The following is a 25,006-nucleotide window of genomic DNA, read 5'->3' on the forward strand; positions in this document are numbered from 1 at the left end:
GGCACCTGATCAAAATGACCAATGAGGAGACAAGATACTTTAAAAACTGGGGAGGGGGGAACAAAGGGTCTGTCTATCTGTGTGATGCTTTTGCTGGGCACAGAAATGCATTAGATTTCTTTTGTTTAATGTCTGGTAAAATAGCTGTGCTGAATGAAATGTATATTCCTGTTTTTATGTCCTTTTGTAACTTAAGGTTTTGCCTAGAGGGATTCTCTATGTTTTGAATCTGATTACCCTGTAAGGTATTTACCATCCTGATTTTTACAGAGTTGATTCTTTTACTTTTTCTTTAATTAAAAGTCTTCTTTTAAGAACCTGATTGCTTTTTCATTGTTCTTAAGATCCAAGGGTTTGGGTCTATGTTCACCTGTACAAATTGGTAAGGATTTTTATCAAGCCTTCCCCAGGAAAGGGGGTATAGGGCTTGGGGGAATATTTGTGGGGGGAAGATGTCTCCAAGTGGGCTCTTTCCCTGTTCTTTGTTTAACACGCTTGGGTGGTGGCAGCATAGGGTTCAAGGACAAGGCAAACTTTGTACCTTGAGGAAGTTTTTAACCTAAGCTGGTAAGAATAAGCTTAGGAGGTCTTTCATGCAGGTCCCCACATCTGTACCCTAGAGTTCAGAGTGGTGAAGGAACCTTGACAGGGCCTGATAATGCAGTCACTCTGTAAGCAAACTAAGGGGAATTTTGCCTGTGGGGAGGCAACAGCATCACGTTCTTAAACTTGAAGCTGCTGGGTCAGGGACCTTTGTCTACATTTAGAATGCTTGATATGCTACTGGCCTTCATTAAATATTGAATATCCAGATCCTCAGTTTTCATGCAACAGATTTTTTGTACTGCTAGACTAACTACAAGAAAATGGAAACTCAAATAACCTCCATTAAAATTTGCTGTACTCTAATAACATCCGATGAAGTGAGCTGTAGCTCACGAAAGCTCATGCTCAAATAAATTGGTTAGTCTCTAAGGTGCCACAAGTACTCCTTTTCTGTTTGCAAAGACAGACTAACACGGCTGTTACTCTGAAACCTCTAATAACACATTAAATTAACTTTTGTCAAAACTTAAAACAAGTGTCTTTTCGAATTGTCAAGAAATCATAGTGCTTCTCACACCTGTATTTAATCCTTGATTATATGAATTAAGAGGAATTCTGTTTGCCAGAAGCTGGGAATGAGCGATAGTGGATGGATCACTTGATGATTACCTGTTCTGTTCATTCCCTCTGGGCATCTGGCACTGGTCAATGTCAGAAGACAGGCTACTGGGCTAGATGGACCTTTGGTCTGACCCAGTAGGGCCATTCTTATGTTCTTATGATAAGCTCCATTTAGACAAAAAATAGTCCAAATTAGACCTACTGCATGTAACAATTCCTAGTAATTTCAACAGGAGTTACATGTACATAAAGGCTACAGGATATGGCTTTGGCATTATTCTGGTATTAAGAATGCTTCTGGGAAGGGGAGAAGAATATAGATCTTAGTAGTTCAAACAAATTGTCCTGTACAGAAAATATATTCCACTTGAGAAAAAGGTTACATATAAGAGCTACAGTATAGATATGCAATTATTCTAATCATACAATTCTGCTACACTGATTATTGTAATTCCACTGTAATTAATGATACTTAAGAGAGGAAAAAGAAGTAACTTTAAAACCTACCTGGGCCTTTCTGGAGAAGGGTTTGGACTACGAGGGGGAGGGGTGCGGGGAACTGCAGGTTTAGGAGCTATGGTAGCAGCAGGGACCAGGCCATGAGATATATGTTTCTAGACAATTTAAAATAAAGTTAGTTGGCAATGATCAGAAGGATAACAACACAAAACTGAACATATACACTCATGATACAAAATAACACAAAAGGGGAGAACACTTACATGCAAATTAATGTCCACAGATGATTTCAAGAGATTCTAGATACGATTTTTAAATTATATTAATAAGTGCTACCACTAGGTAAGAGTTTGTGATTAATTCAAATCCCACGCGTGTATTTTTCCCATTACTCCCAAGTCACAAAAATAAGGTTCTGAACTGCACTTGCTACCACCACCACTTTTTGTGCATGGTAGGGGTAGTGGTGCCAAAAGGGAATGTGTTTCTTCCAAATTTTTTAAACTCTGCCTCCCCAACATTACCACAATGTGATCCTTCCTCTAGTGAAGATGACTATTCAGAAGACACTAGTTGAAGGGTCTATCAGTACTACCACTTCAGTTAGTCACAGGGGATCACCAGATAGAGCAACATGAGATGGGGAAATAAATTAAAATTAAATCATTCATAAAGTTTCGTTTAAATGGGGAAGAAATATTATGAAGTAGCCCCTGAGACTTCCATAATGCTTAGTACTAGTTGAGTAGAGCTAGCACTGGTAACTCTTTTACAAGGGAGTTTGCTGCACCAGGGCCCAACCCTCTGGGCACATTTCACTATTTTGGGTAGTAGAAGGGGGTATGTATTTAAGATTTCAGCTGAAGGGAATTTGTTCTGATCCTTAAATGTCCTTTTATTATCTTGATGTGGGAATAAACTGACAGCTATACAAATTGGGAAGGAATTTTGCCTTTTCAGGTAACTGTACTAATTTACTAGCTCCTGAGTTGGTGGTGCATTACAAAAACTCTCTCTTTCATCTGAATTATCAAGTAGAGGCTTGTGCTTCCAGGTCCTGGATTTAATAGCCAATGTTCTGAATTGACATGACCCGTCCTATTTTGTTTAAGTGAAACATTTAATGGTCTCGTAATTAGTATGGAGGTCTTCCTATTATTATTAAGAGGTACAAGTAACAGTGTGAACAGCAGGCTAGAACTCCACCCAGAGCAGCAAGAAAGCAACAAAAAGTTAAACGATTCATTTTTTTTATTCTCATAATGAAAAAACTTCAATTAATTATGTTATCTATATTGTAATGTGCGTTCTGAGTGTTCTCTGAAATCCAAGAATGCATCTGTGTCCGAATCAGTTTAAAAAAAGTTATGTGCTGTTTTTTTGTGAATCCAAGCAGTCTTTGTAACCTAAATTTTCTACTACCAACTGAGCTGCTGAAACAGCATAAGCTAGGTGCGTGCACATGTGTTTCTTGGATAAAGTCAGACAGCACGACAAGTCTAAAGGCATTACATTGTACAAGTGGCTATTGCCCAGCCTGCATTGGTATCCCCACTTCTCCCCTGCCCCAAAGGTGAATGATAGATTGGGATGGCCCTGGGGGCCACCGTGTGGCACTTTGGGGGTGGGGACAGAAGAGAGAGGAGGCAGTTAAAGAACTGAATGAGAAAAGAGAGTGGGCCCTATTTACTCTCTCCTCCCAGATGCCAAACCGCTCCCTTCACAGAACTCCCCCGCATCATCCAGTGCAACCTGGAGCGCGTCTTCTAGTTTTGAACATTGAACAAACCACCGAACCCGCAATTTCAATGTCAGGTTAGCGGCAGGCATGATGAGATTTACGTTGCCTAGTGGGGGAGCAGCTGATCTACAGGGTTTAGACGGGTCCCCTTTTCCCAGTAGCTAGTAGAGACAAGCGAAAATGCTGCTGAACTGTTGCTGGGGCGTCTCCCCAGGATCACTCAGAGAAGGCATAACGACGGTTCGCGCAAGCCTCTCCTACGTGGGACTCTTGGCCATCCTCATGTAATAACGGGATTCGCGGTTGGTGTCAGGGGCCTGGCAAGCGCTTCACATTCACCACGGTCTCTGCAGAAGGGGCAGGTCCAGCCTCTGGGGCCACCTGGGCCAGGCTAAAGCCGGACTGTACGTAGCTCTGCCGCCTCTTGCTCAGCACTGCGGGGGGGCGGAGAAGGGGGTCCACCCGCTCACCGGCCACGCCCCCGGGGTCCCCTCCGTTGGGCAGTGACCCCCGTTGACCTTTGACCCCCCTCGGACTTGCAGGATAATACTCACAAAGGGGCCCTTCCGGCCTCTCCTGAAACTAAGCGCCATAAGCGCAGGCTGAGAAGCAGAGACTAAAGCCAGACTCGGACCAGCCCCACTGCCACGGTCACCGCTACCGCCACTCACAGAACGTACCCCTTCACAACCGGCTTTACAACAACAGCGTGCCTGATTGGAGAAAGGGAAAGCCGCAGCCAATCAGCACTGGCCTGACTTAACCTTCCGCTCTCCTTAGCAACCCTCAGCCGTTACCGATGTCTACCTTCCCGCCCTGCGTTTGCTATTGGCGACTCTCGACTCCTATTGGTGGTTGCCTGTGTCAATCATCTTCAGCATTTGGCGCGGCTCTGGTCTGGTTTGCCGGCTGCCGCGTGAGCCGAGGACAGCGGTTCTGGCGGCACCGGACGGTGAGGTTAGCCGTTCTAGACAGTTGAGGGGGAGGGGTCTCGAAAGCGGCGCGGATCTCCCACGGAAGGGGGATAATCCCATGGCGCTCCTGTAAGCGACTGGGCGTTAACACTAGTGTCGTGGCCGGCCAGCCCCTTAAAGCGCTCGGGTGGTTCGCGCGGGAGCTTGTGCTGCTGCTGCTTTCCTATTCGATGGGGATGACAGAGCCTGGGGTCCCTGTGCACTGTTCAACCGCTGCCCTGCCGCACGGCTACGGCCTGTTTCCTCACAGCAGCAGGTTCAGAGCGCTGTGGGCCGGCGTCAGTGCGAGCCTTCGCCTCACTGAGGCAAAGACACTCCCAGTGTGAACGACTGCTAGGCTCTCGGGAAGGGTCCTGCAATGTATGTGCTGTGAATGTCTGTCTCTGCGAGACTGGGTTGGCTTCTCTGGCACAGCTACCAGTTCCCAACATCACTGACTCATGGGGTATTTGGTGTTTTTTCTTAAAGTCTTGTCTCTTGGAGTCATGTGATTACAGGGGAACCTAAACATGCAGCTAACCCTCATGGTCACAGAGAAAAGCTTGGAAATGTGAGCCCCAAAGGCTCAAAACTAGAGGAAAAAATTTTAAAAAATATTTTAAGCTAATCTCATTTCTGGGAGTCTGACTCTGGATTTTTGACCACTTGGCATTGGCAAATATTTCTTCAGTGACCTTTCTATTAAAAATACAAAAAAACTTTCAGAGATAACTGAAGGCATTGAAAGGGCTTTTGAAGACTGATGGATGAAACTGTGGGGTTGAACTTTAAATTTGGGTTTTTTTCCAATTGATGGCGGAGCTGTGAATAGAACCTACTTCTTCTGATTTCTAGGCCTGTGTTTGAACCACAAAAATATCCTTCCTCTCCTGTTTTATTATTTAACCATCTAATACAGTGCATTTTGAAGAACTGGCTAGAACCTGCTGTAGATGATTGCAGCCAGACTAGACTGTTGGATGGATTTTGAGGCTGGGTGGTAAGGAATGAAATAACATTTTTCACATTCCCCTGTTTAGCTGCTGGTAAATAACATTTAAAAGGAGTTTAAATGACAGCAAAAGAAACCACTCCTGTCAAAGCAGGAGCTGTCAGTGTCCCTTACGGCCATGTGATTGGAAATGAGAAATGGAGAGGGTCACAGATAGCTCAAGGATTACAAGGTAAGCATGTAAATAAAGCACAAAAATATAATAACTCTTTTCAAAGTGGTTTTAATACTGATTCCAGCTCATCAAGCAATCTGCTTTGTCCTATATAGAATTTTAAAATAAAGTAAACTGCAATTCTACTGGCTTAAAAGTTCCCGTGTGTCCATCATAGCATTGTTTTCCATATCCTAGCTTCAGTCTAGTCACGCTCACTCTCTGTGCAATACAAATGAGAAGCTGCCAGTAACCTGTATTAGAATTCTATTCTTTACAAACATAGGCCCAAGTTCTGAAAATGGATCCATGGGGGTAGACCCAATTGAAGTCCCTGGGCTCTACCTGGGTATAGAGACCACATTAGTGTGTCTAGGTTCAGGATCAAGTCATATTTAGGAGATGCTTTTAGAATCACATAGAAGTTAGTTAAAAGTCCTAACAAAAAGCTTGTTTTTGTTGAAAATGTGCTTTACTGAAGAGAGCCCCCATTCTTTGGCTATATATTTTGGAAGTTAACACTAATGCCAGCCTCCCACTCCTCTCTCTGACTCTTTCTCCTCACAATGTAAACATGCTTCAGTCTTTCCCATCTTAAAACTGCCCTTGACCCCACTTGCCTCTCCATCTATCACCCCTTCTCCCTTTTATCTCTAAGCTCATTGAATGGGGCTGTTTACAATTGCTGTTTGAAGCTTCTCTTCTCCAGTTCTATCCTAGACCCTCTCTGCTCTGGTTTCTGCCTCTTGCACTCAACTGAAACCTCTTTTTTCCAAACTCTCTAATTACCTCTTCTTAGCCAAATCTCAGAACCAGTACTGCATCCTCATCTCCCTTGACCTGTCCGCCACCTTCAACACTGTAGACTGCTGTTTTTGAAATATGTACTCTCTTGGCTTCCATGACTGTGTCCTCTCCTGGTTCTTCTACTTTTATAATTCCTCCTTCAGATGATCCTTTTCTTCTCCCTTCTCTCCCCCCACCCCACCCCCAGCTTTCTGTGGGGGTTCCACAGGGCTCTGTCCTTGTGTCCCCTTCTTTTCTCCTCTTCCACCTTATCTCTGGGTAGTCTCACCCACAAACACAAATTCAGCTACAATAATATCTCTATGCTTACAACTCACAGATACACCTCTACTTCAGATTTTTCTTCTCTGTCCAAACTAAAAACTCTGCTTGACTCTCTGTTATCTTGCAGATGTCTAGTCATTGACTGAGCTCAACATGGCTAAAGCAAAGCTTCGCATGCATACATCTCCTTGCTACGTCATTTATTGATCACTGTGGACAACACTACCATTCCACCTGTCACTCAGATCCATGAACTGGGTGTCCTTTTCGACTTGGACCTCTCCTTAGGTCCTCAAATTCAGATTATTGTAACATGTTGCTGGGGTTACCCAGAGCTGTGAGCTACCGTGTTATCTCTGCCTCACCAGGAGTGAGCTTTGCTGTAGATTAGATTGTCAGCTCTCTGCCACACCAGCCTGTCTTCCTTATCAACAAACCCCTCAAGACTCTACCAGTCTTAACCCTTGCCTAGCAGGTAACAATCACTGAATTCCAGCCCCTGAGCTCCTCAGAGATGGCACTCTGCGAGGCAAAGAACTTATCACTATACATTTGCGGAAGATATTAAGTTCTCTGCTCTTTTAAAAAGTCAGTACATTACAGCTTATTAACTGGGGTTAACACACCCTTCCCTTCAAACACTGCACTGAGTAGGTTTATAATCAAAAATAAAACATGTTTGTTAATGAAAGAACATAAGTTAAGTGATATAAGGTAGAAGGAATAAAGATAGAAATGGTTACACAAATGGTTTACAAAAGTAAAAAATACACTTTCTCATGGTTAAAATCTACCTTAAGAAGCTACAGTCTGTTCAAGTTAGCTTCTTCACCCATCTTCGTTTCCTCACAATAGCTGGCTGATTCTTAGCTAGGATCCCTGCAGGGTCCAAGGTGATGGTTTTCCTTGTCTGCTGCTTAAGGACATACAAAAAGACTTCATATCTTAAAGTCGTCTTTTGTTTCTAGAGTCAAATTGATCCCTTAGGGTTCAGTCTCTGGCCTTTTCTGCTGCTTACTCATCTTTACGGTATGCTTTCCTTTGTTCTGTTTCTTTCCCAGAATAAACAAACAGAAAATAATAAAACTGTAACCTTTCTTTAGCTGTTCCCAGCTGTGTCACTTAAGAATCACTTAAAACTATTTTATCAGTGCCACTGTTACATGCTACAGGTTTCTGCCTCCCTTTCCTTGGCTCTCAGATCAGCTTTTCTGGCTCATTGGTGTGTTTTCCATTTCTGGTGGTCACAATCTCATTGGTGTGTTTTCCATTTCTGGTGGTCACAGTCTCATTGATGTGTTTTCCATTTCTAGTGGTCACAGTCCTCCATATTAGCCATTTCCATCTTTTTTGGTCCACTCAGCCACCTCCAACTTCTGTAACTCTGTCTCGGCCACTTTGAATTGTGTGGCTGCCTCATTGAGGGCTATGTCTTTGCCTTTGTTTCCTTTAGCACAGGGGTAGGCAAACTTTTGGGCCTGAGGGCCACATTGGGGTTGCAAAACTGTATAGAGGGCCAGGTAGAGAAGGTTGTGCCTCCCCAAACAGCCTGGCCCCCTCCGCCATCCACCCCCTCCCCCTTCCCCTCCCACTTCCCACTCCGTGACTGCCCCCCTCAGAACCTCCGACCCATCCAATGCCCCCCTGCTCCTTGTCCCCTGACCGCTGCCTCCCAGAACCCCCCGCCCCTAACCACCATCCCGGGGCCCCACCCCCTATCCAACCTCCCCCTGTCCCGTAACTGCCCCAACCTATCCACACCCCCGCCCCCTGAGAGGCCCCCCAGGACTCCCAAGTCTATCTAACCCTCCCTATTCCCCATCCCTGACTGCCCTCCCCATCCCAAACCTCCACCCCATCCAACTGCCTCCTGTCCCCTGACTGCCCCCCTAGGACCCCCTGCCCCTTATCCAACCTCCCTGCCCCCTTACCATGCCACTCAGAGCGGCAGGACTGGAAGCCAAGCCACCTGGCCGGAGCCAGCCATCTGGCCAGGAGCTCAAGGGCTGGGGAGGATGGTCCCAAGGGCCGGATGTGACCCGCAGGCTGTAGTTTGCCCACCTCTGCTTTAGCATGTCTACTCAATTTTGCACTTCCTTTTTTTCTAGTTCCTCACCCGAAATAAACAAACAGAAAATAATAAAACTATAACTTTTTGCAGCCAGTGATTCCACTTCAGAATCACTTAAAACTATTTTACCAGTTCTTGAAGTGTAAACCTCAGTTAAAACAGCAAGCTGTGGGTAAATCCTGCCAACTACGTCACTGTAACATGCTGCTGGGACATGAAATTTGACCCCACACTCTGATTAAAATCTCTTTAGAGAAACCCACTGTGTTGAAAATAGTGAAAAGGGCTTTTGCCGTAGGGTCAGCTTCTGTGTTAGATAGAGCTACTGCCTTTGGATATCTAGGGGCAAAATCCACTTCAACCAAGATATCTCTTCCCCTTTTGGGTTGGACAGGAGATAGGTCCCGCAGTGTCTGTTGCTTCCCTACAGACTGCCTCTTGTATCACAGGCAAGGGGTGAAGAGGAACTTTTTAGAGTCATGCAGGTCGGTCTCTTCTGACATAACTCACAAGATCTGCAATAATTCCTCACATTATTCTGTATCCCTGGCCATTAAATTCTTCTTTAACTTACTGAAGGTTCTCTGTGCCCCACGTGGCCAGCAAAAGGGCAGTTGTGGGCTAGCAACGTTAACTCCCCATGGTGCAGGACAGGCACAACTAGTTTCTTGTAAGGTTTCCCAGGTTTTTGTCCTTCCCTATGGGAGCTTTCCTTCTTCAAAAAACCTTTCTGCATTGTTCCTTACTGAGGTTCCCTCAAGGACATGTCCCCTTATGCACCCCACAGTGGGATCTGCCCTCCATTCAGCTGCAAAACACTGGCAATTGACAACAGGGACCGCTTCTGCAGTAACGGATTAACTCCTCCCCACATAGCCCCACTCTCATGCTACTTCTCTCTGCTACACAGGAGTTTGAATCAATCTCTCCCATACTTGAAAACGCACTGCTTCCTTCTGCTGAGCCAGAGCTGGAAGTGTTTCCCCTCCATCCACAGTAGTTTCTGCGTCTTTACCATTCCCGTCTGGCATCACAGAACAGTAGCCCTTTTTACTATGGGTTACAATATTAACCACCTTAGACATAGTTAAGATGTCACTTCCCACCAGCATTTCCAGGGCCCCAACTTTTTAAGGTACCCTTTGAGCCTTCCCATTCCAGATGCAACTTACCCAAAGGCACAGGAATTTATATCTTCCCGGTGCCAGGAACTCTACCTACTGGCCAAGTAACATGTCATTCTCTTTTACCATGCTTTCCCTGACCAGAGAAATCTGGGCACCAGTCTCTCCCCACTGTAGGCATTCTTTGCCATTCACTTAGGCAACTTTAATAAATTCCCTGACCACCTCCAACAGGTCAGACGTCACCAAATTAATCAAAGGCCCTGTAGGCACCTCTGTGCTATGACAGCTGCATTAACCTGTGTTGGATGGGATGTGGGCTTAGATTCATTTTAGTTTAGGACAGTTTCTCATGTGTTCAGTAGAACCACATATAAAACACCTTCTTGGACTGTTCTCTTGTACACAGGGTCTGTGAGTATGATTCTAGGAGGGGATCCTTTCTGGGGAGTAAGTGCCTGGTCTCCCAACCGCCCTCTTTCTTCCTAGAGCTAGGGACCTCTCTCTAGGTCCTCAAATTCAGATTTACAGATTTTTTTTTTCTGTGTAACATCTCAAAGTTACATAACAAAGTTATGCCTTTCCTATTCATCCACATAACTAAAACTGTCATCCAGCTCTCATCCTCTTGTGTCTTGATTATTGCAGCATCCTGCTCTCTGGCCTTGAGAAATGCAGTCTTGCCCTCTGATATCCATTCAGAATGCTGCTGCAAAAATCATTTTCCTAGTCTGTCATTTTGACCATGCCACTGCTCTTTGCATCCCTCCTATCTTCACCCTACCTATCATATCTCACTACCAATATGTCATTTCCTGCCCCCAGTCAGTCCATGATGCCCGCCTCCATCGCTCACTTTTTAAAATTTCAAACAAGCAGCTTGGTGCTTTTTCTCATGCTGCCCATCATGCTCTGGTAATTATCTGCAAAACCACTTCATTGTGTTCCTTCAAATTTTTCCTTAGGACTTTCCTTTGCTGTGATGCCTACACAAAAATCATGGCAGCAATTAGGTGGCTGGTGTGCTGAGACCACTGCCTATTATGCTGACCAACATTGTCTCACTGTTTCCTTATACTCTCCTGTCTGTATCCATCTCTCATCTATATTGGGTTGTATGCTTTTTGGGGCAGGGACTGTCTTTTTGCTCTGTGTTTGTAGAGTGCCTAGCACAGTGGGGTTCTAGTCCATGACTAGGGTTTCTAGGTTCTACAATATATAATAATACAATAATGCAAATAACATACATTTTTGAAGGATTGGGACCTCCATTTTTTAAGGGAAACGGTTGTCATCAATTTGCAAAATATGTAGTCAGGAGAGAATGAAGACTTTTCTAAGGTATACAATAAATAGTCAAACAAGCTTTCTGAAGTCAGTGGGACTTAACCACATGCATAAGTATTTGCAAGATTGGAGCATGAAGTTCCTGTATTTTAATGGAATATATCTGTCAAGGCAATATAAAACCAGGTTTTATTGTTACAATTTTCTTTTTACAATCTTATTTTTAAGGGAAAATTAAGCTAATTCTTGAAGATGGCTTAGGACTTGTGGATTTTCATCTTTCAAACAGATCTTGCATTTTGTATATTTCTGAAGCAGATTTGGTGGCAGGAAATGGCTTCAAAAGACGTCTTGTTCGGTTTAGAAATGTAAGTCCTACACAAAGTTTAAAAAAAAAAAAAAGCGGGGAAAGGAAAAGCTCCCATTAGAAAACCTGAGGTTATTACCCCTTAATAGAAGAATCCACATTAATAATGAATTCAATTCATTATCCTAAGCTTCAAAAATAGAAAACATTCTAATAATCAGATTTTGATGAATATTTTGTTTCCTATTGGACTTAAATTCATTTAAAAAGTTTTCCATCTGAAAACTGACTTAAACATCCACTAAATCTGTTTAATCACTCTTGTTTTCTAGAATTTCCAATAAAGTATTGCAGCTAATACTATGGGTCATTCCTAGACCCATATTGACTCCTTTTTAGGCTGGTGTAAAAGGGGGTTTGATGTACATTTTCCTCTCCTCCTTCTTCAGTATTGACTCCCTGATGGGCAGGGCTGTTGCTTAACCATTTGGAGAAGTATCGCTAGATGTAAGACTTGTTTCCCCTCACTGTTGTTTTTCTTTATCAAAGGCCAGCAGTCTTCATGGGATTGTGATAGTTGAAAAAACCCAGATAAGTGATCAATACTTTCCGGCAGTGCAGAAGTTTATTGTGCTAGAACTTGGAATGACATTGCTTCCAGTGGCCAATCAGGGAGAAGCATCTCAACTTATTATCCAGCTAGTAAGTACTAATGTCTGTGCCAGTGAGCAAACATCAATTAAGTCTGAAAATGTGTTGCTTTTTTTTTTTTTTTTTTCCATGTCTCAGCAACTTGTATTCCAAGTTAAGAGTTACACATGATCCTCTCCTGGATTTTCAACTCTGCTTTGCGCATTCTCTGCGGAATAGAGAGATCACTCAAAAATAACATATTGCTCCCTCCTTGTCGTTCCTAGCACCTGTAAGTTTAAGAAGCAAGGGGCCAAACTTGGGGAAAACTGAATTTGGATTTCCCCATGTGGGTATGCATTGGAATATGCCAGCAAGCTTTCTTCACTGAACTTCTTTGTCCAGTATGTGCATGTTTAGGGCTTTGAGGTCTTCTCAGGCCAGGAGTACTATATCTATCTTTATATTTGTTGTCTTTAAGATCTGGTACTCTCACTGCTATATTTCCACCTACTCAGTTGCTCATTTATCTGAGCAGATGGTGGGATCGGAGTACTAATTCGTGTTAGGAAACTAGTAGATTTTTCTATAAGACTTGGCAGGCCTTCGTCTAAACTAATGGGAAATATATGTTTGCCTTACCAAAATCATTGGTTAATCAAAGGCACTTCATTGTGAGGGAATCAGCTGAGAAAACTGAAGTGCTGGTAATAAAGGTCAGGTAAGACAAAACCCTGCTTAAAGAGTTACTTCAGAGCAGAGCCCAAGAAATGAAAGCCTCAACGGAGAAAATACAACACTAACCTGATGTAAGTAAAATTTGGTTTTACTATGAAAACTGACTGCTCCCGGTATGTTTTCAGGGTCACATTTGCTTCCCTTTGTGTCCGAAATAATAATTTATACTGGTTTTTGCTCCTGCTAATATTTCAAAGCCGATGAATTGGCAAGAGTAAGCTGGATTCTATTCCTTCTTGTGCACCATCAACAGAAACATGTACTAATCTTGAATTACAGAACAATCAGTTACACTTGTGAAAACCAACTGAAGACCATGGAGTTTGTAAAGTTATCAATGAGAAATCTGAAGACAATAAAGTTGTACAGGTCTCGTGAGGGTGATGTTTGGCCTTAGAACCTTTATTAAAAGTGCTGAATGAAATGGAAAGAACATGTCTTCCTTCAGACCTCAGGTTGCACTTATAGGGCCAACAGTGATAAAACTTTATTTTTTTGTAAACTTGAACAGTTAATTGGGAAGTCTTGGGAATACATTAAATATGAAACCCCAACATGCCACTTTTTGTGGCCTCCTTAAGAGAAGGACTGCATTTTAATCAACATGAACTGATGACTGATCAGCACTCAAAATAGATTTTAAACAATTATGTTGCATATTTGAGTGTCCTACTGAGTCATAGTCCAGTGACAGTCCTCCTTTTTTTTCTTAATTCATGAAAAACTTCATTCATTCCAGATGAAGCCTTTGAATAGTTAATCCAATAAATAATACATGATCTGCCCTCAAACTCTCAATACTGCATATCTTGTAAAATCAACTGTCTGCCTAAATTTTGACTTCTGAATCTTACGCAGACTGACGACTTAAAAATCTGTTGCTTGGAGTGTAAGGGGAGGGCAGCCCAAAGTTTGTATTTTCAGTCCAGGGCTGTGGTGTTCTCTGCAGCATCAGTGTCAGTAACTTTTTCTGTTCTTGTTCCATCCCTCCCACATGACCAGAGAAGTAAGAATGGATGAGTATGAAGAAGGTGACTAGTCTCCTAGTTGCTACAGTAATGCAAATAACAAAGTTGAGACCTATGCTTTGAGACTGGCTGTCAGGTGCCACTACCCTCCTCTGGTCTGCCCTGTTTTTGTCCTCCTGTACCTGTTATCTTAGCCCAGACAGTAGACTGTATAACTCCACTTTTCTTCCCTTAATATTTCTCATGACTCTGTCTTTCTTCGCTAAGTGCTAGCATTTACATTTACAGTTACATTACATGTTACTCTGGGAAAGTGCATATTAACTGGTAAATGGATGGAAGTGATTATAGAGAGTTTCCTTTTTAACCTAAATGAAATTACCTACGAAAAACAGAAATCAGGGCTCCACTAAATAAATGGAGCTCAGCTTCTACTTTCCTTTTTGTTTCAGGTCCATGAGCAAAGTAAGGATCACACTAGTAACCCCTTTCTTCATAAAAAATGTCCCCAGCTAGTGGAGGCATCAATACTTCGGACAGTCCAGCAGATTCCAGGAGTTGGGAAAACAAAAGCTCTGCTTCTCCTACAGCAATTTGTAAGCATCCACCAGCTTTGCAATGCATCTGTCCAGGACCTCGAGCTAGTAGTAGGACAAACAATAGCACAACAGATTCATGCTTTCTTTACACAGACAAAGTGACATTCGCTCATTAACATTTCAGACAAACATGAGGGCTTTCCCCTTTTGGAAGTGGAGAGTAACCTTTGAGTCCTCTTCTAGGTGGAATTGATTTATATTTTTATAGAACAATTCAGGATGGACTCCATTTCCACCTAGTGTCTATGCTGAAGGTATCATTGTCACCCCCAATCAGCAACTAAAAAGAGATGAGCAGGGATCTTGAGATTTCAGCCCTCTCCTTGTTACAGCTTCAGTAGCTCCACACACAACATATTCTGTCTTCTCCCCCACCCCCAAACTCTGCTTGTATTTCCAGATCTTCAGCAGATGCGGATGTAGCTGCCTTTACACCAAGTTATGATCTGGCCCCTTATATTTCATGTTCTGAGTTCAGTTTCATGGTGGTTGTCAGGGAATTATTTGAGTTTCTCATTGTGCATGAACACTTGAATTATGCGCTATTCCCTTGTGTCTGAGCTGTGGGGTTTTTTTTTCTATAAACCTCATTTAGGGCCCAGTCCTACGGCCTGTGGTCATGCCATTTTGTTCTGTTCGCTTTAATGGGACTAGCATGAGTATGAGCTGCAGTACTGAGCCTATGCTTTATTACTTTGGAGGCTGCTTTGAGCAGTTCAGCTGCAGTTTCTTAGGTTTTATATTTCCATGCTCATTTGAATAGAGCCCTTTTCTAATAACCTGCTGGATATTATCATATGAACTTCCTCCTTAGTGCAAGATGTCCAATAAACTAGGATGTTTGTTCATACCTTTTTAGTTTTTTCTAGATTAAGATAACTATTATGCTTTATCGGCATGCCAACAACATCTTCCACAGAATATAAAATTTCACAGTCCAACTTCCTTTCCCCTGTACTGGCCCTTCTGAAATAGTTACCTATAAAGGAAAGGGTTGCTGTGCATTCCTGGCTACCTTGGACTTAATTGTCAATGGAGGTTCCCTGTCCTTCCATTTCTTTAGAGCAAAATTGTCTCTTGCCCCAGACACCAGTTAAGAAATCTGTCTAAGGTGGGTTACTTGCCTTGCAGGTCTGTGCAGCAGGAAAGTAGCCTTTGCAGGGCTGCTGCTCCCCCCTCTAGTGCAGATGGGTGGAGAGCAGTGAGGAAGGAGCAGGGAAATGGACCCCTTCACACCCACTCAAGGCACCATCTAGTTCAGAGGGAAAGCAATTACTGGTATGGACTGCTTACTAGTGGATGAGAGTAAACTTTCATTCTAGCCCTAAATGTTCCAATTACTGAATGGCAATGATTCCTGGAACTACAGAACAAGCAATTGCGTTCCTGGGGCTTGCTTCTGCAGGTTTAAATCTCATGTAAATACATGCTCATTGTCCTTTCTCTCACTCCTTCCCACATACACGCTTTCCTTAAATAGACTGTGGGGCTATAAAACCTTTTTGTTGTACGCTGTGATGTGTGTATTGCCTGGCAATCTTTTATCTATTGGTACTGCAGGACAAGCACATTTTTTAATATTTCAAATGGCTGGCAGTTCAGTTGATTAAATCAAGAAGGTAGGTAATTAGAACAGTGACTATTAGTGCTAATGGGCTGAGCTGCTAATCTATTATAAACCTGTATTTCCAGGATTTGGTAACAGCCATAGACATTCCTTGTGAGTGGTCCTTGTAAGGATCTTAGCCCCAAAGTAATCTTTAAACATATGTTGGACACAGTTTTTGCACTGCACAAACAGAACTTTATTTTTCAAAGCAATTTGCTGTGGAATTGGTAATGTAAATCCTAATGGTTTTGGTCATTTAAAAATAAACTAGTTGAGATAAACTATGAGTCTCCTGTTAGTTGCCAGAAAATATCGTAAAAGTTATGAAAAATGATTTGGTATGTGGGGGGGGGGTCCCTCTGATATTTAGCCATGTGAATGAAAGTACATTTGAGGTCCAAATTGTGGGTCAAAAATTTGATGAAAACAATTTTCAAAAGGACTGGTTTGGTTTTTTTGTTTTGTTTACCCTGGTAATAGGCTTAAATTATAAAAGACAAAGTAAGCCCAAAAGAGGGGAACATTTATGTGAGCACTATCTTGTCAGGCTTAGGGTTATTGCTATATCCTCCTACAACAGAGGACTACTGAATTCCACTGCATGGAATGTCAGACCTCAACAATTTGTATATCACCCTCCAGTGACTGCAGCCTGCATAAATATAAAAGCTCTACTACCTGTGTCCACTGGAAATCCTTTGAGACGTTCCTAGACTGCCACAAGATGGCAATCTAATTCAAAGTAGAGAAAGTGAACATCTTAAGGAATAAGTGATTTGCAGCACTTGTAAAATTTTAAATGAATAAAATTTAAAGATGAAAAAACCTTTACAAAATAACTCAAGATTCTGGAAAATTTTTAGAATGCTTTATCTTGTAATAGTGCTAGTTGTATACGGTTAGTTCCATTATTGCACAATGAAAGTCTAACTTGAGAAAGTTGTCTGCTAATTCAATGTTGGTCTTTATGAAGAAACTATATGAACATGAATCTGTTAGCACATAGCTTCAAAATGAAGTCAACAGTGAAACTTTTGTTAGTCTCTAAGGTGCCACGAGTACTCCTTTTCTTTTTGTGAATACAGACTAACACGGCTGCTACTCTAAAACCAGTGAAACTTTTGTAAGTTATACTGTTTCATCCAATTTGTAGAAGAATGAAAAAAGTCACTGCTAAATGGCAGCATGATTTTTATTCTTAAATAAGCTTTTAAATTTAACATATTTACATCTATCCTATGACACAAAACCAAACATGAGTGAAAGATTATGCCCACTGTGTCTCAAAATGTGCATGTACACTTTTTTCCATTATTGTTTAGTGTTTTGAGTATCAAACAGCATATATCTACTCTGTAGATAGCATCTTAATCTAACACTACAGTGTTAGCAACTTTAAAACAATCAAAATATATAAACAAATCTTCTCTCGTAAGGAAATTAACACACAATTATACTTTAGATGGCTTCCCAATTTGCTTTTTAGCTCAATATGGAGGAGGATTTGGCTACTTGCATTGTAAATTCTTTGAAGCACAGCCCTTGTTCTCATATGTCCATAAAGCACCTAGCTCTCATTTGGCACTATATAATAAATAATAATTTATTGCTGAGTGACTTAAAGACCATTTTAAAATTACACACTTTTAAAGTGTAGTCATAAATTGCATATTTTGACTCATGGATTATTTTAGCTGTAGAAGTGTGAAATTATACACAGTTATCACTCATATTAATTAACAAGGCTAATAATACAAAAAGTTTGTACTTTGAGTTGAATAATTTCAAGTTGGGAGCAAACCTTATTTCTAATAAATTTAACAAGGTGTAAGAAAGTGAATCTTGGTGGGTTTTTTGTTTTTGTTTGTTTTTAATTAGTGCTGTCAACCCCTTTTCTAGCTGAAATGTGATCTCCTTTCATGGTTAAGCTATTGCAATTCTTTTCCTACACTGAAATTCACACTTACGTAGAAGGAAAACATTCAAGAGGGCTCAAAGTGTGAGCTACATGATACATAGGCCTTGTACTGTTCCTTTGCACAGGGTAAATTTCACCTAAGCGAATAATAGTTCTGTCATAACAAACTTGTCTGTTCTTGTCATTTGTTCTTTAGTTAGGCTTAGCTTAAACTGATGCTTAGCAATTTTGTTATATTAAACTTTTAAATTTAAAAAAATCCTTCATTTTATGTCAGTACTATTCTATATACAGTATCATATGTAATAAATAACTCATCTAAAGTGTGCATAGAAATGAACTGAAACACCCCCATACTGAAATTCCAAAGGAGTCCAGTTTCAGTTAAAGTTTTTTTTTTACAAATGATTCCCCAATACCTCCCACACTACTTCTGATTCTGATCAAACACTATATGTATGTTCAGACTCTAAACAATTTAGTTTTCAAAGGTACAGTTTTGCATCATTTGACCTCCAGTTACACAGGTGTAAATGCATAGTAACTACACTTCATGTTGGTGGAGTTAGTCTCTATTTACACTGGTGTAAAAGATTAGTATATAGCCCCTTCCATATGTGTTTCACATTTCTGGCACATGCACAAAGATTCTTCTACATTTAGAAATAGTTTCACATTAAAACAGATTCTTCTCTTTGAAGACTCAGTACAATGAACTTTCAGTGTTCAGGACTGTCAAGCGAGAATCAAGTTTCTTCTTAGTCTGAGAACTTCCAGCTACAGCATAGGGAAGGCACAGGGTGCTTGCAGCCTTCTGCCTATTTTTGGTTCCCCAGCTTAGGAAGGACAGTTTTGGAGTGGCTTTCTTGGTCTTGTTGATTTTATCCTCTTCCATGGCTAAGCAGATCAAGGAGTATGTCTTTTGCATTCCCACAGAATAAGTAGCACTCTTATTATGCTGTAGGAAAAGTAATGGGAAGAGGAAGCATTATACTGTGGTTGACTTATATTCATAAAAGAGAGGCTTAAACCTGGGGAAATGATCAATTTATGAAGTCAAAATACAGGATGGCAATAGCATGTGCCTAAAGCTTGCTGGGGAATGCTGGAAGGTATGCAGCTTTAGGCTTAGCTGAACTACAGGCTCTTTATTTTGTTCACACTACAAAAATTATTTTCTTGAGTTATTTAAGGTTTAACTTTTTTTAAATCTTGTGATCATTTTTCCTGGGTCTAAAATTTCTATAGCAACTAAGTAACTGGATTTTTTTTTTTTTTTTTGATTAGCAGGGTTAAAATAGTCCCTTAGCCCCTGAATATCTAATACATAAGTCAAGGATGCTGATCCTGTCTGTTCATGTCAATAGTGGATTAAGCACACAGCTAAGAGCTGAAAGACTTGGGTTCTCTTCTCTACTCTGCCACTGACTGTGTGTGTACTTCTCAATGTGGAGAAAAAACAAGTTTGTTTTCTGGCTAGTGCTACCAAATGTGGAATATGTTTGTTTTTTGTTTTACCACTGGAGTAGGTAGTGCACCCTGTCTGCACTACTCCTTCCACCAGTGGAGCTGCATGGGCAGAGAAAAATGTTTACAAATATTCCCAGTGAAAACATCCTATGTAAACGTGGGCAAGTCCATTCCCTTCTTTCTGTTTGCGAGTTGCTCCATTTGTCAAGTGAACATGACCGCCTTTTTTAAAATCACTCAGATGCATACATGAAAATGCATGGTGGAAAGTGGTGGTGATATAGTATTTAACTTTTTTGTTCGATTTTGTATACACCACAAATTTTATTTGAAGTTTGATTAACAGTTTTGAGTTTGCAGCCAGACAGTCTGAATGATCGCATTGAGAGATGCGATTACTTTGATTGCAAGCTCTTTGGGACATAAATTGTCTTCTCATTAGAGGCACGTGCAGTAACTAGCACAGTGGGGTCTGTATGGGGGGTTTGTGCTACAATACAAATACAGTGTAAACTTCCCCCATTCAATGTAAAGGTTCAGGGAGAGGGAAATTTTGAAGACACAAACACAGGGCTCTCTCTGCACTGAAGATATTGTCTAATTTGTTTGTTGCCAGTGCTAGTAATGGTACAACAGCAGTGTAGACCACCTGTTATACAATAGGCTGACAAAAATGCCAGCAGCCATTTTAGACCGTCTGCCTTTATTACCATTTGTGGAGATACATGGGAGGTAGGCATGATATTTTTAGGGGGAAAGTCTAAAGTACAACCCCCTTACTTTCCATTCTTGCCTATGCTATGAAACAGAAATGTTAATGAAAATGGTTTTAAGCAACAGTTTTTTCCCCAAAGGATTAAGTGCTAGAACCAAATTTCAGCCATGGTTTCTGACACAGTAGTAAACTGTTTCCCACACAGTGAAACTTCTTCTCTTGCTTCTGCTGCAGGAGCATTCAGATATGTTTACTGGCAGGTGGTGTTAGTTGACGTGCATGTGTGTTCTCTCCATATACGGTTCCCTCCCTGCGCAGATAGCTGGTTCAACAGACCTAACTAGCACTACCCAGAAAGAACACAGACTTGGTCTGATGGTGAAGGCACTCAGCCCGGTTTGTAATCAAGGAAGCATCATCCTAGTGCCCTGGCTCCATGATTACGGGTGCACTAACACATGTATGCTCGTGACAATGGACCAGCTCAGTCAGCAGCACAAGTTTCTGCTTCCCCCTATGCTGGACAAAGGTGCCCCTCCCTATAACTTTTTCCTTTCATCCATTGATACAAACAAGTTGTGTGTTCCATTCCTGATGTCATAGGTTACCAACCCTATGCCTTGTACCTGTTGGTTTGAACAAAGCTTCCTCATCCTTTATCTTGTCCTACCATCTTTGTCTTACTCAGGGTTGGTGTGTTCCTGTACCATCTCCTATGATTGTTTATATTACACCTCTACATTGGGGTGTACCTGTACTAGCCTTCTGGAATGTGTTTACATGAGTACCTAGTACTTCTTAGAAGTGCCTATGTTTTAGCAATGCTCGCCAAGCCATGCCTTTGCTAAGTTCATGTACCAGACAGTGAACCTGTAAGCAAGCGTCTGCTTTATGACAGGACTTGACATTTGGTCATAGCATGGCTTTTGCTGACTCACATCTTGCACCAGGCCCCAGGCTCTCTCTCTAGCACAGCAGGCACTTCATGGGAGTAGGGCTCTTGAGGAAGGCATGATGCCATGGAGTGGGAAGCAGGGAGGGGGTAGAGCACCATACCAATTTTGGGTCACCCTTGTGGTCAATTTGGAAAGAAAACTGATGTAACTCTTGGAATTACCAGTAGAATTAATCTTTGTGGAGTTTCACGGCTAAAGCTGGCACAATGGCCCTACATCTATAGGAATCACCTAGGGCCTTCATTAAAAGCAGCGTTTACACATAGGCTTAACTGTAAGCATGTGAGTAGACCCATTTATCACAATGGAATCCTTTAAACACATGCTTAAATGCTTTGCTGGATTGAGGCCTAGATTCACCAGCAATCCACGACATCTGGCTATGTCAAATTAGATAGCATTCACTTCCCAAAGTGAGGCAGTTTTTTCAATTTACTGAATGTTCTTCAGGTTTAGAAAAGTAGCTGTCCCATTACTTACCAGAGAAGCCATCGTATCCTGACAGCTAATAACCTTAATCTCAATGTTGTACTCTCCCATGCTTTTGAACTTTTCCAAGACATCATTCACTTCCAGCCATTTGGAATCCAAGCCATCAATTGAAACAATATAGTCTCCTTCTTTCAGACCCTTTAACTGTAAAATAATTTTTTGTGCAAATTATTAGCATCAGCTGGAGTTGTGCAAAGTTTCTTTCTCCAAAGGTATTTTTCTCCCCTTCCAGGCTTCATACAAAACTCAGTCATCACAGAACAAAACACCAAGCACCATTTTAATGCACATAGAATTACCCTTTTTACCCGTTTTTGCAATACATTAATTTGATTAGAGTATAATTATTACATTTTCCTGTCTCCTGTTTGTGTTCTTTGCGTTTCTATTTTCTTTCATAAAAATCTTTAATTTTTAAACTGTTTAGTTTGGCATTCCCATCATTTTACTATTAGATATTTTATCCTTTTCCTTTCTCACTCTTCCACTTTTTTTAATTTGTATTTTAATATAAACTTATTTAGTCTTTGCTGCATCATAGAATATCAGAGTTGGAAGGGACCTCAGGAGATCATCTAGTCCAACCCCCTCCTCAAGCAGGGCCAGTCCCCAATTTTTTTTGCCCCAGATCCCAAAATGGCCCCCTCAAGGATTGAACTCACAACCCTGGGGTTAGCAGGTCAATGCTTGCTTCTGCCTTTCACTGTGCTTTAGTTATGCCTCTTCTTTTCTCTTGTGCATGTTCTCTCTTCTTTGTATCCCTCCTTTTCCCTTTCCTCCCATTCACAAAAGAGGATTACATATTAGGAAGCACCAGCACATTCTATTCCCTCCCATACGCTTTCTCCTTCGTTTCCTGATATTTGCCTTTACGCACTGCCCTTTTTCTCCCCCTTCTCTCTCATGGCTTTTCTTCTTCCAGCCTTCTGAAATAGATGGTGAATAATGTACTTGATTATGGTACTTGTGGGTCATCTTTATTTATTAAATGTACACAAAAGAAGGAATCAGTCCTATTTTAAGTTTATAATCTTCACAGAGTTAGATAATGCTAAAGTTAACACTGCACTGTTAACCTGCTCAAATTGCAGGTGCTGTATGTAGTATGGCATTGCATTTAACAGCTTAATTAAAATTCAGAAATACTCCACATGCCAATGCAAGTGAGCTGCATTTCCTGAATTCAGTTCAAATTATTACTTTATCTTGTCTTGCATTTACCTTGTCTTTTTTGCATTTAAAACAGATAATGTCTAATGTTGGTGTGTTAGTGTATTACATTTAGTTCTTTAAAAAACACACTGATGTGATTGGTACAGAGAATATTTTATTTGCACAAATCTGGGTGCCTTACTGTTGAATATGACTTGGCTAGATTGAGAAATCACAGCAGACTTAGAAGAACCTAGAGAGAAAATTATTAAAACTCCACTCTCTACTTACTGCAGCAGAACAGCAGGGATCGAGACAGTGAACTTGCACGGGTGGGCCCCTTTTAAGAGTGAATCCCAATTCCCCTTCTTGACAATGGAAATGAATAGTGCGTGGCACTGTCCATCTCTGCTTGGCAGAAAACACAGGCAATGGGCCCTGTAGGATGCAGAGTGGCAGAACATAGTCATTAACAGCAAAATGGCTCACAAGCAAGTATTAGGCATTATAGTGTGCTACCTACCAGCCTCTCAAAGAAGTCTTTCACTTTCACCTTGGAGAACTGAGGAACAACCATTTCTACTTTATGCTCTGTTTTCGCTAAAACAAAAGTGAAAAACAAACTAGTTTTCAAGTTCCAGATTAACAGCCAAACACTGAAAAAGCTTCTATTGGCAGGATGGGCAGAGGAAGCTTCGCATGCTACCCTTTTTACACTCAAGCTATTAGTTTCTCCTACACCGCTAGTAGACTGTAGGACAAGTAAGCTTGTCAGAACTCAACTTTTTATTTTTTTTATAATTTTAACAAATATCAGTCTTTTTATTTTTAAGAGCTTGTTTTTTAAATCAATTTAAATGTTCACAGTTGTGGGAAACAGAGGGCCAGACAATTATTTAATGACAGACACAGATTCAAAACAGTAAAACTATTAAAACCCAAACTGTATATTTTGATATATGATTTTGACAAAGTAAATATCCTTCAACTCCAATAAGTTCTAAAGCAGTATTTTTCTTCCTTTGCCAATTTGTAAATTTTGATGGAAATATTTGTGTGCACGTGTACAGCAAAACTGACATTTATCAACATTTGCCAATTAAAAATCTAATCTTTTGAAGCCTCAGGATAAATCAACATATGGACACAGACATCATTATGTTAGCAAAATGAAATGTCAGGTTCCATAAGGCTTCTTCAGAATATATACTAAAAATCCAAGTAGAGCTCAACAAACAAAAGAAAGAACCCAGTCTGTTTATGCTTTTTAAAGGGTAGATGGTCTGGATTGATGCAGGAGGAAGTAGTAGCATTCAAGTTCACAGTCAACTAACTTCTCTTTCCTCTATGCTCTCCTATAGTACAGATCTTATGCCAATAACTGTGGGAAGAGATTAAAAATGTAAAGCAAAGTAAACCACATTTTATAGCCAGAGAGAGATTTTAACAAAGAGAAGGTGCTTTCTTCACCCACCATAGCCCACTATATCTGAAAGATGCATTCACCAAAGACGGACATACTTCCAGGAGGCCTTCTTACAATCATCCCATAAATATGAAGGTGCAGAGGAGGCTTCCTGAAATTTCATCTCAAGCAACCAGCCTATATGGTATGAATGTGCTTAGAGGCACCAAAGTAGCAAAACTACACAATTATTTCACTGTTACTTAGGGACTAATCAACAGACTAAGTTCACTGCACAAAACGTGCTTCTCCATGCTCTTTGGCCACAAATTTTTTGGTGTGTTACTTGAGACACCTTTAAAGGGAGCTGGTTTTTCAGAAGTGGGTGCTCACCACTTTCTGAAAACTAGGCTCCTTTTAACATGCCTTAACTTGGACACCCAAAATCGCTAGTCCCTTTGGAAAATCTTGATTTTGTTGGGGATACTTACAAAGGACAGAGGATGCTTCCATTAAACTCAGGAAGTCATCTTCCTGCTCATGCTGAGCATACTTGGTAAGTGAACGCTTGTGAGCAACTGACAGGATCTCCTGAAGAATGTCAATATTCCGAAGCTGTTTGCACAAACCACAGACCCTCAGTGCTTCTTCATGATAAACAATGGCTTTGCGTAAATGTGCTTTCCCTAAAGAAAGTAGAAATCATTAGCAATCGTTTGCCTTTTATTTATTTTAATTGTAATGTAAACAATACATAAGGCTACGATGATTTTTCTAACAATCTTCACCAAACATTTTATCCAACAGGAAGGCAAGGCTGAAGGCTCACTTAGTTGATCAAGAATCATATGATTGGTTCTCATGTGAGTGGGTCCCACTGATTTTGTGGAAGTAGCAGCATGAGTAAAGATTACTTATTCACTGAAGTGTTGCAGAATCAAACCCTTGGCTTAAGATTTAACTTGATTACATCAGTGCTTTTAGTGCCTATGTATTCCTAATATAGAG

The 25,006-nt window shown here is 41.1% G+C and overlaps 3 protein-coding genes across 12 annotated transcripts in view; 1 reads left to right on the forward strand and 2 right to left on the reverse strand.

Annotated features, from left to right (window-relative positions):
• CEP89 (centrosomal protein 89) overlaps positions 1 to 4,054 on the reverse strand; it is a 137,026-nt gene extending 132,972 nt beyond the window's left edge. The window contains exons 1-2 of one of the 2 annotated variants that reach the window (XM_077830940.1): positions 3,922 to 4,054; positions 1,675 to 1,781 (exon numbers count right to left, since the gene is read on the reverse strand). In XM_077830940.1, coding sequence (XP_077687066.1) covers positions 1,675 to 1,781; positions 3,922 to 3,960 — 146 coding nt within the window. In that variant the 5' untranslated portion in view covers positions 3,961 to 4,054. The remainder of the gene's footprint in view (positions 1 to 1,674; positions 1,782 to 3,921) is intronic. The other variant, XM_077830941.1, reaches the window with a different exon arrangement.
• A 179-nt stretch (positions 4,055 to 4,233) lies between these two features.
• FAAP24 (FA core complex associated protein 24) overlaps positions 4,234 to 25,006 on the forward strand; it is a 68,539-nt gene continuing 47,766 nt past the window's right edge. For 4 of the 9 annotated variants that reach the window (XR_013347699.1, XR_013347700.1, XR_013347698.1 and 1 more), the window contains exons 1-5: positions 4,278 to 4,410; positions 5,361 to 5,504; positions 11,268 to 11,407; positions 11,896 to 12,048; positions 14,135 to 14,278. Coding sequence is in view for 6 of the 9 variants with exons in the window: in XM_077831327.1 (XP_077687453.1) it covers positions 5,393 to 5,504; positions 11,268 to 11,407; positions 11,896 to 12,048; positions 14,135 to 14,278 (549 nt within the window). In the remaining 3 variants the exon portion in view is untranslated. Of the gene's footprint in view, positions 4,411 to 5,360; positions 5,505 to 11,267; positions 11,408 to 11,895; positions 12,049 to 14,134; positions 16,172 to 25,006 lie in introns of those variants that run through there. The other 5 variants (XM_077831329.1, XM_077831328.1, XM_077831330.1 and 2 more) reach the window with 5 other exon arrangements.
• The window catches only part of RHPN2 (rhophilin Rho GTPase binding protein 2), a 42,692-nt gene continuing 34,750 nt past the window's right edge, over positions 17,065 to 25,006 (reverse strand). Inside the window, exons 11-15 of the mRNA XM_077831326.1 lie at positions 24,490 to 24,684; positions 23,117 to 23,193; positions 22,885 to 23,031; positions 21,430 to 21,585; positions 17,065 to 18,766 (exon numbers count right to left, since the gene is read on the reverse strand). Of these exons, the coding sequence (XP_077687452.1) occupies positions 18,512 to 18,766; positions 21,430 to 21,585; positions 22,885 to 23,031; positions 23,117 to 23,193; positions 24,490 to 24,684 (830 nt within the window). The 3' untranslated portion in view covers positions 17,065 to 18,511. The remainder of the gene's footprint in view (positions 18,767 to 21,429; positions 21,586 to 22,884; positions 23,032 to 23,116; positions 23,194 to 24,489; positions 24,685 to 25,006) is intronic.

This window comes from Eretmochelys imbricata, chromosome 12, assembly GCF_965152235.1.
Source record: "Eretmochelys imbricata isolate rEreImb1 chromosome 12, rEreImb1.hap1, whole genome shotgun sequence".
Taxonomy (NCBI): Eukaryota; Metazoa; Chordata; order Testudines; family Cheloniidae; genus Eretmochelys; species Eretmochelys imbricata.